We start from the raw sequence: 17,601 nt of genomic DNA on the forward strand, positions 1-17,601 counted from the left end.
CAATGGGTGAATGAAAATGAAAATTGGGTAACTTTGCAATGATTGGGGTGAGAGTTGTTAATTTCAAAGTGTGTAAACACTACGGTCAAAGTTGTCTGGAGCTGAAATGTGAAGTGGGAAGTTTCCAATCAGCTACCTGTTATACACGGTGGCTCAGTGGTTAGCACCGCTGCCTCACGGCACCAGGGTTCGATTCCAGCCTCGGGCGGCTGTCTGTGTGGAGTTTGCACATTCTCCCCATGTCTGCGTGGGTTTGCTCTGGTTGTCTCTACTGACCCTTTGTTAAAGTGACATCCTGTTCCAATCCCCTGCCTTGGCTCTATAACCTGCATAGCCTTCTGGAAGGCAAAAGTGAGGACTGGACATCAGAGTCGAGAGTGTGGCACTGGAAAAGCACAGCAGGTCAGGCAGCATCCGAGGAGCAGGAGAGTCGATGTTTTGGGCGTAAGCCCTTCATCAGGAATGGAGCTTATTCTTCTGGAAGGGCTGAATTGAACTGGCCGGCCCCACACTGCATTCCAAAACCTAACCTCTCGCTGGGGGAGAAAATGTCCTTATATAGGCATTGCTTCTCTTCATGCCCTCTTGTTCTTGACCCTCCCATCAAAGGAAACATCCTCCCTACTCCGTATACATTCCATGCGGATTCAAACATCTCCCCTCTCGACCTTCTCCAAGGGGAACTGTCCCAACTTCTCCAAGCTGTCCATGTGACTGAAACCTCACACTTCTGGTTTCATTCATCTCAATCTTTTCTGCACCCTGGCTAATGCCTTGCTCATTCAGCCCTTTAAGCCTGCCCCACCATTCAATATAATCATGGCTGCTCCTCTATAGCAACACGATATTCCCCCTTTCACCCAATGTCTCTTGATACCTTTAAAATCTAAAAATGTCAATTATTGGAAAAACCCATCAGGCTCGCTACTGCGCTTTAGCGAAGGGAATGTCATCCTTGCCTGGTCTGGCCTACATGTGACTCCAGACCCACAGCAACGTGGTTGACTCTTAAACTGCCCCTTGGGCAATTAGGGATGGGCAATAAATGCTGGGCCTAGCCATCAATTCCCTCAGTACATGAATGAATTTTTTATAAGTATCAATCTCTTTCTTGAATATTTTTAGAGACTTGACCTCCACAGAGGGGAGAGAATTCCACAGGTTCATTACCCACTGAATGAAGAAATGTTTCCTCATCTCAGTCCTCAATGGTCTACCCCTTTATCCTGAGTCTGTGTCCCCGGTTCGAAACTCGCCAACAAGAGAAACACCCTCCTTTTGTCTAGTGTGTTCAGCCCTGTTAGAATTTTATATGTTTCAATTCGATATACATCACTGTCTCCCCTCCTTTCTATAACATACCACGCAGTTGCCACACAGTTCTACAACATACCAAGTACCGACATGGTGGTTCAGTGGTTAGCACTGCTGCCTCACAGAGCCAGGGACCTGGATTGGATTCCAGCCTCTGTGTGGAGTTTGCACGTTCTCCCTGTGTCTGCGTGGTTTTCCTCCGGGTGCTCCGGTTTCCTCCCACAGTCCAGATTAGGTGAATTGGCCATGCTTAATTGACCGTAGTGTTCAGGGATGTGTAGGTTAGGTGCACTAATCTGGTGTAAATGTAAAGTATAGGGGGATGGGTCTGGGTGGGTTACTCTTCGGCTGTATTCCTGATGAAGGACTTTTGCCCGAAACGTCGATTTTACTGCTCCTCGGATGCTGCCTGAACTGCTGTGCTTTTCCAGAACCACTAATCCAGAATCTGGTTTCCAGCATCTGCATGCATTGTTTTTACCTACTCTCCAGAGGGTCAGTATGGATTTGTTGGGCTGAAGGGCATCTTTCCCCACTGTAGGAATTCTATCCCTTCTGTACAGAGGGGAATTCAAACATTACAGTGGGTATCCCTATAATTCCACTCAGCCACCTGCATCATCTCATAAATACAGGCAGAATCCCTAAAATGCCTTCATCAACTCTTCCAGTTGTGTGAACCACCTCCTCATTCACAATGACTTGGGTAGCATTTTCTCTTTGGTGAAGACAGATGAAAGCACAAATTTAAACCTTCAGTTGAGCTCCCTACTTCCATCTGTAAGTTCCTGTTTTGATCCCTGATTAGGCCCACTGCCCCATTCCCTTCTTCCTATTTGATTGCCAATGAAAGACTTTTGGATTCCCTTTGATGTCAGCTGTCAGTGACTGCTCATCCTCTGTAGCACAGCCAATTGTAGGGCAAAGATTCATCTACTCTATTCCTTCACAGTGCCTTAAGACTATGAGACACAGGAGCAGAAGTTAGGCTATTCGGCCCATCGAGTTTGCTCCATCATTCAGTCATGGCGGATAGGTTTTTCAACCCCATTTTCCCACTTTCTTTCCATAACCTTCGGCCCCCTTGGCAATCAAGAACATATCTTTCACTGTTTTAAATCTACTCAATGGTCACTATCACAGGAATGCCTCCTAATGTTCATGAGCAAATTCGTCACCTCCAGTATAAGACCATAAGACCATACAACATAGGAGTGGAAGTAAGGCCATTTTGCCCATCGAGTCCACTCCGCCATTCAATCATGGCTGATGGGCATTTCAACTCCACTTACCAGCATTCTCCCCGTAGCCCTTAATTCCTTGTGACATCAAGAATCTATCAATCTCTGCCTTGAAGACATTTAGCGTCCCGGCCTCCACTGCACTCTGCGGCAATGAATTCCACAGGCCCACCACTCTCTGGCTGAAGAAATGTCTCCGCATTTCTATTCTGAATTTACCCCCTCTAATTCTAAGGCTGTGTCCACGGGTCCTAGTCTCCTCGCCTAACGGAAAAAATTTCCTAGCGTCCACCCTTTCCAAGCCATGTATTATCTTGTAAGTTTCTATTAAGTCTCCCCTTAATCTTCTAAACTCCAATGAATATCACCGAACCTCTCCATAAGCTTGCTGATTAAATTGGAAGCATGAGGTGACAGGGTTAGGATGACTGTCTGTGGAATGAAGCATTACTGGCTCTCTGTCAAGGTGGCACAGTGGTTAGCACTGCTGCCTCACAGCGCCTGAGACCCAGGTTCAATTCCCGACTCAGGCGACTGACTGTGTGGAGTTTGCATGTTCTCCCCGTGTCTCCGTGGATTTCCTCCGGGTGCTCCGGTTTCTTCCCACAGTCCAAAGATGTGCGGGTCAGGTGAATTGGCCATGCTAAATTGCCTGTAGTGTTAGGTAGGGGTAAATGTAGGGGTATGGGTGGGTTGCGCTTCGGCGGGTCGGTGTGGACTTGTTGGGCCGAAGGGCCTGTTTCCACACTGTAAGTCTAATCTAATCTAATCTAATGTTCACGTTCTATGAAAGGGTAGTGATTGGCTTGGCAATTTGACTTTGATTGGCTGAGGTGTTGTCATGGCAGAATCATCAGGAACTGTATGTTCCCCACCCTCCCAAATAATTCAAAAAAGGTGCAATTCTTGAGCAAATATCGTTTGATTCCTGTGTACAATGAAGAGCTGCTTCCAGCAAATTTAATTGAGCCACGTTTTGAGCTTGACTGGTGATCTTACATGGGCCTTTAGCAATGCAAAGGATTGTTCATCCAACGCTGTCTGTGAGAGAAATCACATCTGGCCTTGGACATTTTACATTGGGGTTTGCAAACAGGATCTTCTAAAAGAACAAAGAATGAAATGGTGCAGATTCATCTGAATGACACCAAAGCAGAAGGCATTAAATTATGCAGCATAAGCCTGACCTGTATGCTTGGGGACTTACAAGGTTGGAGCGATGATCTGTCATTTCAAATAATTAATCGATTTGTCAGGCTAGACATAAAAGAACTGTCCCTTCGGGGTGGGGAGGGGTGTGGTTTGGGGCCTGGACTATAGAGTGAGATAATGCAATCTTAAGATTGGATCTGGGCAGTTGAGACTGAAATGAAAAGTTGGGTCTGAGCACCTGAAAGCCCATGGGTAACAGGACACAGACTGGTGAGGCTGTGCAGAGATATGGAGCAAGGGCAGCAACTGGGGTCAAAGGGCAGATCAACCATAGTCTTGTTGAATAGATTCAGTTCGAGGGACAGAATGGCCTCCTGTTGCTATTAATCAGAACCCCTCCCCCCCTCCCCCACCGGCATCAAACAGGTAAACTACTTACCTCAGGAATTTGGATTTGGAATTCCTCTTGCCTGCATGTGTTTCAGGCTTTGGGTCACCTGGATGTTTGGAAGATACATCTTCCTACAGAAGGAAGGGACATGTTTAATAAAATCTGAAGGTTTTAACAATCTGACTGAAGTGGATGGAGGAATACATGAAGGGTCAGAAGAGTACTCGCCTCCAGTTCAAATGCTGCATTTTCTCTGGCGTAATCCTGTTTCTTTTCAGAATGATCATTTTCGTCGTTCATTTTTAAGATTCTGCGCCGGGCACAAGTAAAGAAAAGAAATAATAAAGTTAAACAACTTCCACGTCAAAAGTGAGAGACAGAAGCATTTAAGCAAGTGGAAAACTGATCAAACTTGTACTTCTAATCCAACAAATCGACCACGGTAGGCCAAAAGTTGCAAAATCTTTTGTTTAATTCCGCCATCAATGACTGAATTAAATCAAAGGTGCGCAGAAACATGATGAGGCATACAGTATCTGAGGTTTTATTTATAGGGGGATAGAATATTTGAGTCAGAAGGTAAGGCTGTTGGAGTATTATATAATTTTTTCCAATGCAAATCAATACAGCACAGGAACAGGCCTGTCGGGCCCTCTAAGCCTGTGTTGATTCTAATCCTTACTCAGACCTGCCACTTATTGCACAGATATGGTTTCTATTCCTTTGTCCGTCCACCGCTCATGTGTCTATCAAGATAAACCTTAAACATTGCTAATGTGCCTGATTCCACTGCCTGGCATTCCAGGTACCCACCACCCTCTGGATAAAAGAAAATGGTGGTGGATTGTGGTGACAGAACACTCTTCACTGAACCCCCCTCCCCAGATATATGAGACAATACGTGACATTCATGATTTAAAGCAAACAAGGTCAGAAGTCAGATGACACCAGGTTAGAGTCCAACAAGTTTATTTGAAATCACAAGCTTTTGGGGCACTTCACTGGGTGAAATGAGAGTGAAGCACACGGGGTATGGAATTTATAAGCAGAGAGATCAAAAGATCATACAAATGGTCTGAGTGAGATGTTATAAGTCTCTGCAGGCGATCAAAAATGTCAGATGGTGTGAGTAAAGTGTCACTAGCTGAATAGTGAGTGAAAGTATGAACTATGATCTGATTAATGAAGGCAGAGGGATAGTTACAAAAGATTTAAAATCTACCTGATTTTTAATCTATTGTAATTATCTGTCTGCATCAATTAATCAGATCATAGATCATTCTTTCACTTGTTATTCCGCTGTTGACATTTCATTCATACCTGGGTGGCACGGTGACACAGTGGTTAGCACTGCTGCCTCACAGTGTCAGGGATCCGTGTTCAATTCCCGCCTCAGGCAACTGTCTGTATGGAGTTTGCACATTCTCCCCGTGGGTTTCCTCTAGGTGCTCTGGTTTCTTCCCACAGTCCAAAAAATGTGCAGGTTAGGTGAATTGGCCATGTTAGATTGCCTGTAGTGTTAGGTGAAGGGGTAAATGTAGGGCAATGGGTCTGGGTGGGTGGCTTTTCGGAGGGTCGGTGTGGACATGTTGGGCCGAAGGGCCTGTTTCCACACTGTAAGTAATCTAATCTTAAAAAAAATTGTATGATCTTTTGATCTCTCCACCTATAAACTCCGTGCCTGTGTGTTTCTCCTTGCTTCACCTGATGAAGGAGCATCGCTCTAAAAGCTTGTGATTTTAAATAAACCTGGCAGACTATAACCTGGTATCGTGTGACTTCTGACCTTGCTCACTCCAGTCCAACACTGGCACCTCCAGATCATTTCAGCAATTATGCATTCCTTGAAGGTCTCTTAGTCCTTTCTCGTTACACAATATTATATCTAATACAGCATATCCTCTAGTTGGCTGTTCAACATACAGTCCCAGAAAACCAACCCAAATACACCCCAGAAACTCACCCTTCAAACTTGCAGTGTTCGACTGGTTTACCCAGTCTATATGCAGATTGAAGTCACCCATGATAACTGTGTTGCCCAGGCAACATGATTCTCTTATCTCCTGATTATTACCATACCCCACATTGCTACTACAGGTTGGGGGCTTATAAGTAACTCCAGCCAATGTCTGCTGCCCCGTGCTGATTTTTATCTCTGCCCAAAACAACTCCACACATTCACACAAAAATAACAATGGACTGCAGATGCTGGAAATCAGAAAGCAAAATTGCTGGGAAAATTCATCAGGTCTGGCAGCATCTGTGGAGAGAAATCAGAGCTAATGGTTCTGGCCCAGTGACCCTTCTTCAGAACCTGAAGAAGATGTAGGACCCGAAACGTTAACGCTGATTTCTCTTCACAGCTGCGGCCAGACCTGATGAGTTTTTCCAGCAACTTCTGTTTTTGTTTCAGATTCCACATATTGCTCGACCAATCGGAAAGGCTCCTTACTAATATACTGATTATCAGCACAAATCCACCTTCTTTACTTTCTGAGCTGTCCTTCCTAAACATCAAATTTTCCTTTCAGTTCCCAGTCCTAGTCACCCTGCAACCATGTTTCCATAATGGCAATTAGATTATACCCATGTTCCTCCATCTGCGCCTTTAGGTTATTTACCTTATTGTGAATGCTGAGTGCATTCAGAAAGAGTGCTCTTAATTTTTGGACATTATTCCACTGTACAATTGCTGCTTTATTTTGTTTCTCCCATCTCATAATCTCCCCTGTCGCTATTCTGCTTCCTGTGACCAGCTTACCTCACTTCCTGTTGGGTCATCCCTCAGGTTCCCAGTTCCCCATTGAACTGGTTTAAAACCACCCCCAATGGCACTTACCACTTTCCCTGCCAGGCTATCAGCCTCAGAGCTGAAAATGTGTTGCTGGAAAAGCGCAGCAGGTCAGGCAGCATCCAAGGAACAGGAGAATCGACGTTTCGGGCATAAGCCCTTCTTCAGGAATGAAGGGCTTATGCCCGAAACATCGATTCTCCTGCTCTTTGGCTGCTGCCTGACCTGCTGCGCTTTTCCAGCAACACATTTTCAGCTTTGATCTCTAGCATCTGCAGTTCTCACTTTCTCCTCGAAGACTATCAGCCTCAGCATGGTAACCCTTTAAGAACAGCTGATTGGGCAAATGGATACCTGGCAACCAATGGTGAACTCTTCCCATTCATTCTCAAACATTTCAAAGTGGCTTTTAAAAGTGTTGTGGGAATCTCAATCGCATTTCGAACCAGCCTCCTCCCTGAATCAAGTGGGTGTACTGTTTGGTGATATGATGGAAAATTACTTCGATTCATGACTTGACAACTTTGCCTTTAGGGGGATGACGAAGCCCCCTTTGCAATGTTCAACCATCTCAGCATCTTTACCTCTATCAGATTAAAGAATGTTTCCTCCTGCACTGCACTATCCCCTCTCACTATGGCAGTATTTAGGTGATGATTAGCTCAATTGGCTGGCTGTAACATTAACAGCGTAGGTTCAGTTCCCATCAGCAGCTGGGGTTACCAGAAGGACTCTTCTTCACAACCTTTCCCTTTGCCTCAGGTGTGGGTGACCCTCAGGTTAAACCACCACCTGTCGTCTCTCTGTCCAGTGAGAGGGCAGTGCTCTGGTTTGGTAAGACAATGACTTTGCTACAGCAGTGTACTCAGGCTGGTGTTGTGTGGGTTAACATTGTTTTATGATGTTGTCTGCCAGAATGGGAGCACATCTTGCATTTCCTGTTTTGGGATATGGCCTCGCTATGTGGGATAAAGTTGGTGGTGAGAAAGTCTATAGCCTTAAAACTTATCTTTAAACGTTTTGATTAAAATGTAATGTTGAATTATAGGACACATCTGCTGCACACTAGAAAATAGACAGGCAGGGAGGCTCAGAAAAAAAGAGGGGTAATCCAAATTATGCAGACAATAAAAACATTTGTTCTCACCAATTAATATAGGATGCTTTAAGGCAATTAAAAACATTTGTCTTAGCATCAGTGAACCTGTGAAAACAGGACACCAAGTGATAGCATTCACAACTGTTCCTTTATGGAATTAATGACAGTGTTTGATTCCACCATCATTAAGCGTGGGGACACCCCCCACCATGCACGTGGCAGGGACTCATGTGACACGGCCAACGTTGTCTATCTCATACACTGCAGGCTAGGATGCCCTGAGGCATGGTACATTGGCAAGACCAAGCAGGGGCTATGGCAATGGATGAATGGGCACTGCACAACAATCAACAGACAGGAGTGTTCCCTCCCAGTCGGGCAACACTTCAGCAGTCAAGGACATTCAACCTCGGACCTATGGGTGACCGTCCTCCAAGGCAGACTTCGGGACAGGCAGCAACGAGAAATGGCCGAGCAGAGACTGATAACCAAATTCGGTACGGATGGGCATGGCCTCAACTGGGACCTTGAGTTCATGTCACACTACAGGTGACTCCATTGCACTAAACACTCACACAGACCGACACATATACACAAACAGACATAGACACACAAACACTCCTACACACACACAGACACTCCTATACACATATAGACACTCTTACACACACACACACACACACACTCACACCTACAGGTACACACATTGTCCGGCAGACCCATACACTCACGCAGACCTTCTCTCATACGCTCACATGAATACTCCCACACTCACACATGTACCTTCTCGCACACTTATAGCCCTTTACACTCACGCTCACACACATACACACACTCTCATGCACGCATACATATATAAGTTTGTGGGGTGAATTTGTACTTGCAGAACTACCTTTTATTTTGCTCAAAAACTGCATGAAGCCATGTAAGATTCTGTAAATCCGTTATTTAGATAAGAATCAGTCTGACCATTGTGGCACAGACAGCCTCACACAGGGTAGCTCACACCTTTAATACATTATCTGGGCCGACATGACATCAATTGTTAAAGTTCATTTAAGGATGCAACTTTTAAAAAAGTTCTGCGGTTTACATATGAAAGAACTGAAACCAACATGTTCGTTCTGAAAGAGACTTAACAAACAATCCAGGTCTTTTTCAATATATAATTTTGGTTACATCGCTCTGTAAACCTTTGCTATAAATTCTGTTTCTTACGATCTTATACTCCACAATCACTTGATGAAGGAGCGTCGCTCCGAAAGCTAGTGCTTCCAATTAAACCTGTTGGACTATAACCAGGTTGTTGTGTGATTTTTAACTTTGTGCACGCCAGTCTAACACCGGCATCTCGAAATCGTGTTTGATTCTGACCTTGAAACAAAGCTTGGTACGATCAAAAGCCTTGTAATTAATGGTTAGGTCCTATCAATTATAATGGACTCTTATTACCCCTTGCGAGCTCAGCAGGCACTTAAGCAAAAACATGTTTTCTGTTACAAGTCCCTGCCTTAATAGTTCAAAAGAATACTAGAGAGAGAGAGAGAGAATTTCAGTGCTGAGACAGACAAAGCCAGTAGAAAATTAACTCTTTGTGCTTACTTGCTATGGATTGGATTTAATTGCATTTTTGAGACTTTATGATGATTTTGAGTAGCCATTACTGGTTATGAAATGCAAACTCTGTAAAAGGGAATATTGATGAAGCTTTAACTTACTGTTCTTACAGACCACTCTACAGACCTGACAGACTGTTCCACTGTCAATTCTAACTAACCAGATCTTAGGTCTTACTTGAATTTGAATCACAACCCTGAAAAGAAAGCATGTTTTATCCAAACACTAATGAATCAGTTTAAATGCAACCTTACAGTAACATCTCAACCTCGGGTACAGAATGATTCTGTGCTTAACATGAAAAGCAGGAGTCTGCTCCTAGCTTAAAAATTATTCTAAACCTAACATTGAAGAGATTCTGACACAATCTGTTAGGAAGCCAGTTTATGGCCAAAAGTTCGCTCTCCTCACTAAGAAGTCATTTTGGAAAACAATTGTAGCAGACATGAGAGTTGTGCAAGGTTACCTGATAACATCTCCCACTTAATTTAGACCAGTACTTCTCTATGTAGGAACCTATCTGGCCAGAGACGCCTAACTCAGCTGGATAGGAGTGATCAGTCAAGTGCACATAGATCTGTCAATTAACTTCTCTCCCTTTCGAATTCTTGTCTTTCACTGTTATCTGTTTAATTAAGAACATGCAGTTTTTTTTATGTAAGGGAAGCCTGTTTGTGACAGGAGGACAGAGTAGCCTGTGAGGGCTCTTAAAGAATGAGGGATATCTGCTCTCCTGGGCTATTAGAACCTAGTTAGTTTGGCTTATGGTATCAGTATTACGTTATAATAGTGATGCTATTGGTAAATAAAAGAGATGACTAAAATTAAACTAAACTGTCTATAAGAGGTTTTTTATGCCAGACTACCAAAGAGTACGATCTCTAAGATGAACCAAGAGAGGCTTACAGGTTGAGTCCACAAGGGGTTCCCTGGGCCGTTTCAAATCTGTACTTTAACAGTGGTGAGCTGCTGGAGTTCAAGGCACGTTCATTCTGTCGTTGAGCAGGGAGCTCTGGGATTTTAACCCAGTGATAGATTTCTGAGTTGGGATGGTGAGTAACCTGGAGGGTATTTGGTGGTAGAGGTCACAGGTTTGGAAGGCACTGTCTGTTGTATGAATGGTTGATACCACAATTGCCAAAATGTCATTGGTTAGATAGCTGTGACCATTCCTTTTCCTGACAAGGCGACCTGAGTCAAAAGTGGGTGAGAAAAGCCACAAGGTAATCTGGTCTGAAAGAAGCTGTTGTTTACTTGGTGATAATAATCAGGCACAACTTATGTGTTGAGATTGAGATGGTAGGTTATTCTTCATTGAGATCCACAGCTGTTCTTCCTGTCTGCTCAGAGGTCCCCTCGACACCAGAGATTCGACAGAACTCAGTGCAGTCTTCACCCTTAACCCTTTCGGAAGACTGACCTGTGCAAATATTGTCAACACAGGCGCAGTGAGTTGCTGCAATGTGTCTGAGCTGAGACACACAGCGTGTCAGAGATGGAGGGACTGACTGCTGAAGGTGCTGTGAAATAATGATCAAGCCGGCTGCTTAGTCCTGAATGGTGTCAAGCCTTTTGAGAGTAGTTGGAGCTGCCCGAAACCCGTTGATCTTCCAGCTGAAGGAGTTGACCCCGACTGAGTGTTGCAGACTGGCACATTCCAAGGTCCAGGACTACGTGTTGAGGGGCGTGCTGAAGCTTGGGGCAGCTGCCGCCAAGGCGCGGTGGGGAAAGACCACCGTGTAATGTCTGCCTGCCTAAAGAAGAACAGGGGGCCCATGCAGTCATGAGGCCTCTGCTGACACCTCAGCTAAAAATGTAATCGTACAGACCTGTAAATAGGAATGACTACTCTGTTTCGGTGCGCAAAGAAATGGAATGTTTACATACGTATGGCATGTCCAACTGCACAGACCATCAAAATACTTTATGAATAAAGTATATTTTTGAAATAAAAATAAAGTTGGAGCTGCCTCCATCTAGGCAGGTGGGAATATTCCATCACACTCCTGATGGTGGACAGGCTTTGGGGGAGTCACAAGGTGAGTTATTCGCTGCTGTAATCCTACCCTCAGATCTGCTTACAGCAGATTACAGCACAGCGTCCAGAAACAGCAGACACGTGCTTCACCTATTTCTCACATTGTCTTGTAAATTACATCATGCTCTTACACACGTAGAAACCTCAAAGGGATGTCACTGGGGTTTGTTCATCAATCACTTGGTTCACATTGTGTACAAGGATTGCCCAAGCACAGAGTACATAATGTGACAGGGCCATACCAATATGTCCCCAGTTACTACAACAGAAATTGCCAGGATAAATATAGGAGGTGCAGGAGGAGATTTGACCTACAAAAGTCAGCTACATTTGTTTATCAGAGCAGAACAGAGACAAGATGTTTGGTTTCATAGGAATGTAGAAGAGAGGAGCCATTCAGCCCCTTAGGCTTGCTCTGCCATTCGATATGATCATCAAACTCAAAACTCTAATCCCGTCCTCCCCCCCTCTGATCCCTTTAACCAGAAGAGAAATAGCTGCCTCCTCTTTGAAAACACAATGTTTTCTCCTTGCCACTTTCTACGGCAGAGAATCCCACAGGCAAACAATCAATTTATGCTTTCCTTTTCTAAAATTCATTCACAGGAAAGTGGGCAGCATCGGCTAGGCCAGGATTCATTGCCCATTCCTAATGAATCAACCATGTTGCTGTGGGTCTGCAGTCACCTGCAGCCAGACCAGGCAAGGACAGCTGATTCCTTCCCTAAAGGACATGAATGAACCAGATTAGTCTTTTTCTGACAATTGAGAATTGTTTCATTGTCATCATTAGACCCTTTAATTCCAAACATTTTTTTTTATTGGATTCAAACTCCACCATCTCACCTCAGAATATTACCTGGTTTCTGGATTACTGGTCTAGTAATGATACCACAAGGCATTCACCTCCCTAATTGACCATGAGATTAGATTAGATTACTTACAATGTGGAAACAGGCCCTTCGGCCCAATAAGTCCACACCGAACTGTCACCCACCCATACCCCTAACTTAACACTACAGTGCAATTTAAATTCACCTGAATTTAAATTCACCTGAATTTAAATTCACCTGACCTGCACATCTTTGTGACTGTGGGAGGAAACCGGAGGACCCGGAGGAAACCCACGCAGACACGGGGAGAACGTGCAAACTCCACACAGTCAGTCGCCTGAGGCGGGAATTGAACCTGGGTCTCAGGTGCTGCAAGGCAGCAGTGCTAACCACTGTGCCACCGTGCCGCCCTCACCATGAGGTTAGATTTTGATTCCAGGTGCATTAACTGAGCTTAAATCCCACCAGTGGTCATGGCTGGGATTTGAAACTGTGCCCCAAAGTGTGGTCTGCGCCCTTGATTTACAGGCCCAGTGATATTTCCAGTGTGCCACTGTTGCCCAACACCCAAATATCACCTCTCCCCACCATATTAGCTTTCTCCTACCCCATCCAAGAACCAGGTAATTTATTGAGCAGGTTGAGGAGCCTATTAAGGCAGATTACTGAGCAACCTGCCTGCAGGCTCCTCAAGTCTGAGGTAGGCCTGTAGTCTGCAAGTCTCCCGATGGCCCGCCTGGGTGGACAGGGGTGATAAGTACTCCAGGCAGGCTTTGAGGCCTTGACTGCCTATCTGGCTTCATTTGACTCAACCCACAAGCTGCTATATGGGGCAGGCTCCTCCTCCACAATGGTGGTCCCACTGCTGAGGGTCACTTTACAGTTTGAACAATGTGAGGTTGGAAGCAGTGGTGCCTCTCTAGCTGTCTCACCTGAGCTACAGGCTTCATCTCCTCTGGTGCTTTATTGTTGCTTCACAGGATGAGGTGGTTGCTGGGTGGGTCAGCAATTATTGCCCATTCCTGATGAAGAGCTCCGGCCTGAAATGTGATCTTCCCGCTCCTCGGATGCTGTCTGACCTGCTGTGCTTTTCCAGCAACACACTCTCAACATTCATCGGCCATCCTAGAGGGCAGTTAAGAGTTCACCACGTTGCTGTGGATCTGGAGTCACATGTTGGCCAGACCAGGTAAGGATGGCAGTTTCCTTCCCTTAAGGACATTAATGAGCAAGATGGGTTTTCCCCGACAATCAACACTGTTTTCATGGTTATCATCAGATTCTTAATTCCAGAGCCCAGCTGGGGATCTCCTATTAGCCCTTGAGCAGCATGTGCCTGCCCCCCCCCTTTAATAATGGTCCCGTGGTTAATAATTGGCTAATTTGGTGAATTTGGGGTTCTTATTCCCATCTGATCCTGAAGTCAGGGAATTGTCTCTATTCCAAAACCTCAACTCCTATCCAGGATAGCTCAAAAATTTCCAGTGAATTTTCTGCCATGATTGGTTAGATGTGACTGGGAAGACCATTGTAGCTTCCTGAACTATCAGGCCATCATTTTCCATTGTGTTTCTGTTCCTGTTTTGTACTGAACACGGCTGCTTTCCTGACTGATCTCCCACCATGTCCTCTTAGAAACCCTGAGCTCACCAAAGCTCTTGCTTCCTAGATCCTAACCTATCACCAAATCCCATTGTGTATCATTCCTGCTATCACTGTCCTACATTAGCACACCATTCGGAACAGGCTCCCACAAAATGAAAAGGTTAGTATTACACTAGGGGAACAGCAAGTTCTGGGGCACAGATCTTCGGTACTATTGCCGAAATATTGTCAGGGTCCGCAGCCTTTGTGGTAAACAGTGTCTCCAACTGCTTCTCAATAACACATGAATTGATGGAAGACTGGTATCTGTGAGGCTGGGGACCACTGGAGAAGCCGAAGGAGGCCATTCAGCCCATTCTCTAGTGCCAAGCTCCTGCCTTTTTCCCATACCCCTGCATGCCATTTCCAACTAAATAATTATCCAATTCCTTCTTGAATGTCCCAACTGAACATGCCTCCACGACACTTCCAGATGCTGCATTCCATTTTCAATGAGTGAAAAAATGTGTTTCCTCACCTTTGCTTCTTTTCCAAAGCATTTTAAATCATGAACAGGAATAATTTCTCCCTATCTACTCTATTGAGCTTGTTCTATCAAAACTTCTCTGAGATTTCATCTTTCCAAGGAGAATAGTCCCAACTTCTTTCATCTATCCTCACCACCAATGCTCCCCATCCTGGAACTATTCTAGTAACCCACTTCTGTCCTCTCCCCAATATACTTATTACTCCTCCTATAATGTGGTGCCCATAGCTATACATAATACTCCAGCTGAGGTCTAACAAGTGTCATGTGCACACCTCTCTGCTCTTGTATTCTCTGTCCCTAGTAATAAAGCCGAGAACACTACAGTAATTGCTTTCGATACTGCTGTCTCCACCTATTCTGCCCTTTTCAATAATTCAATGGGCAGCATGGTGGTTCAGTGGCTAGCACAGCTGCCTCATAGCACCAGGAGCCTGGGTTCGACTCCAGCCTTGGGCGACTGTCTGTGTTGAGTTGCACATTCTCCCTGTGTCTGTGTGGGTTTCCTCTGGGTGCTCGGGTTTCCCCTCAGTCCAAAGATGTGCGGGTTAGGTGGATTGGTCATGCTAAATTGTCCCATAGTGTCGAGGGATGTGAAGGCTAGGTGGGTTAGCCATGGGAAATGCAGGGTTACAAGAATAGAGTAGACAGGTGTGCCTTGGTGGGATGCCCTTTGGAGGGTTGTTGTGGATTTAATGGGCTGAATGGCCTGCTTCTACATGCTAAGAATTCTGTGATCTGTGCACATATGCTCCCAAATCCCCCTGCTTCTGCATCCACTTTAGAATTGTTCAAGATGACGTTTTTCAGAAGAAAAATTGAATTCAGATCCTTTGCAGGTGGTTTTTCAATGATAGGTTGGAGCCCTGAAATACTATAAGTATTTTCAGCTGTTAATTACAAACTGTGTTTTGTTAACTCCTCAGCGGGGTGCCAGTTTACCAGTTTACCAGAGCTCACGTGAAGGTATGAGTTCAAGAACTATCCTGTGTTACCCCTGCGCTGCAGGTAAAGTCTCTCGCTCTGAGCTCTAACAGTCAGGCAAAGGGGAATGGGATTGTGAAGCTGATTATTCAATGACAATGCTACCAGTAACTTTCATTGCAATAGCTGCAACACTCAAATATCTTCTCTGTGCGAATAAACCAGAGACTGAACCGTATACCTGTTTATCTTAATGTCTGTCTCTGTGGACTCACCTCTCACTTACAATCAGTGTCGTGTTAGTGTTCATTCTGTTGTGTAGAAATTAATGAACTCACTGTCTGTGTGAATTCTGGTTAAATTTCCTTTGAAACATACATTCAGATGAGTGTGGCTTCATGACGACAGATCTCCTGGCAGTATTAGCTAGAAGTAACAGCTGCAGAAAACAAAAGGTGCTGGAAATACTCAGCAGATCCCAGCAGCATGTATGAAGAGAGAATGTGAGTAAATGCCGAACATTCATCTGATCAACGTATCAAGGAATCATAGAGATGTACAGTACAGAAACAGACCCTTCAGTCCAATTTGTTCGCGCTGACCAGATATCTAAATATAATCTAGTCCAATTTGCCAGCATTTGGCCCAAATCCCTCTAAACCCTTCCTATTCACATACCCATCCAGATGCCATTGTAGTAGCCTCCACCACTTCCTCTGGCAGCTCATTCCATACACGTACCACTCTCTGTGTGAAAATGTAGCCTCTTCGCTCTCTTTTAAATCTTTCCCCTCTCACCTTAAACCTACGCCCTCTAGTTTTGGATTCCCATAAGCCTGCGGAAAAGACCTTGGCTATTCACCTTATCCATGTGTCCCTTCGTCATTTTATGAATTTCTATCAGATCTATGTCTCTCCGTGGATGCCCTCCATTCTGTAAGAGACCTAAAAACCTCAGAGGAATAAGGAAATGAAAAGAACAATAGAGCCATGAATCAGCTCTGCATTTTATCAAAAATTGTTGCTGTGGCAAATTTACACTGACTGATTCACATGTAATAGTAACATTGAGTACGTATGTTGACAAAGTGGACTTTGTCTTAATACAATGTTGCGAAGGCAAATTCACAGTAACTGGGTTTGTGTTGCAAATTCCTCGGATATTTTGTAAGTGAGCTTGATTGTCTTGCTTCAAAATGTACAAAGAATTTGACACATTGATCACTTCCCTGAGGAATTACACGAATTACTGTTTTGTGGTGATTTAACTTTGGTCTCAACGCACATCAGCCATCCTACGGCTGAATTCTCGGAGTTCAGATGTCCTAGAATTTCTTGTGCTGAATGGTTTCATAAAGGGGAACCTTACTCGTTTTAGGTGCTGCGTTTACATAGAGTTGGGTGATTATCATTCTTGGGATAAAACGGTAAAATTTGATCTCCTCCAAATTTCAAATCAATTCAAACTTAATTTTAAACTATTGATAATTTAAATTCAATGACTTGCCAAGAACCTTCACAACCATCAGAGCACAGCAGCTTATTTGTTTGACACCATGTCCATCACTGTCAACATCCAGTCCTTCCACCAGCCGCGCTCAGGAGCAGCAGTGTGTACCAGCTGCAGCAATCCACCAAAGATCCTTAAGGTACCACCTTCCAAACCCATGACCATTACAAACTAGGAGATACATGGGAACACAGCCACTCAGGTTGTAAATAGAATGGGAGCGACTACACAGTCCTGCTGATCTGTTGGGGAGCTTCCACTTAACACAATTGTCATCAAATCATCTTGAAGCAGACCCAGGATTGTGAGGATGCTTATCGGACATCCAACCCTCGAAGCACAGTCCACCAAGCCTTGAGAGTTCTTGAAGCAAACACATTGATCTATTCAGTGAACCCAATAAAGAGTTCTTGGTGGTGTTTCAGACATTTTTCTGACCACAAAGAACACGGCAGAGGTTCCTTGGAAAGGTCTAAAGCTAGCTTGCATTGAATAATCTTCAATGTGTGTATTTGAATGATGTGGGATTCCTCCAAATAGAATCCACCTTCATAAAAGGC

At 44.5% G+C, this 17,601-nt stretch overlaps 1 protein-coding gene across 1 annotated transcript in view; it reads right to left on the bottom strand.

Annotated features, from left to right (window-relative positions):
* slc28a1 (solute carrier family 28 member 1) overlaps positions 1-4,398 on the bottom strand; it is a 49,073-nt gene extending 44,675 nt beyond the window's left edge. Inside the window, exons 1-2 of the mRNA XM_060853664.1 lie at positions 4,327-4,398; positions 4,147-4,229 (exon numbers count right to left, since the gene is read on the bottom strand). Coding sequence (XP_060709647.1) covers positions 4,147-4,229; positions 4,327-4,398 — 155 coding nt within the window. The remainder of the gene's footprint in view (positions 1-4,146; positions 4,230-4,326) is intronic.
* Positions 4,399-17,601: the final 13,203 nt, after the last annotated feature.

Source organism: Hemiscyllium ocellatum, chromosome 42 (genome assembly GCF_020745735.1).
Source record: "Hemiscyllium ocellatum isolate sHemOce1 chromosome 42, sHemOce1.pat.X.cur, whole genome shotgun sequence".
Lineage (NCBI taxonomy): Eukaryota > Metazoa > Chordata > Chondrichthyes > Orectolobiformes > Hemiscylliidae > Hemiscyllium > Hemiscyllium ocellatum.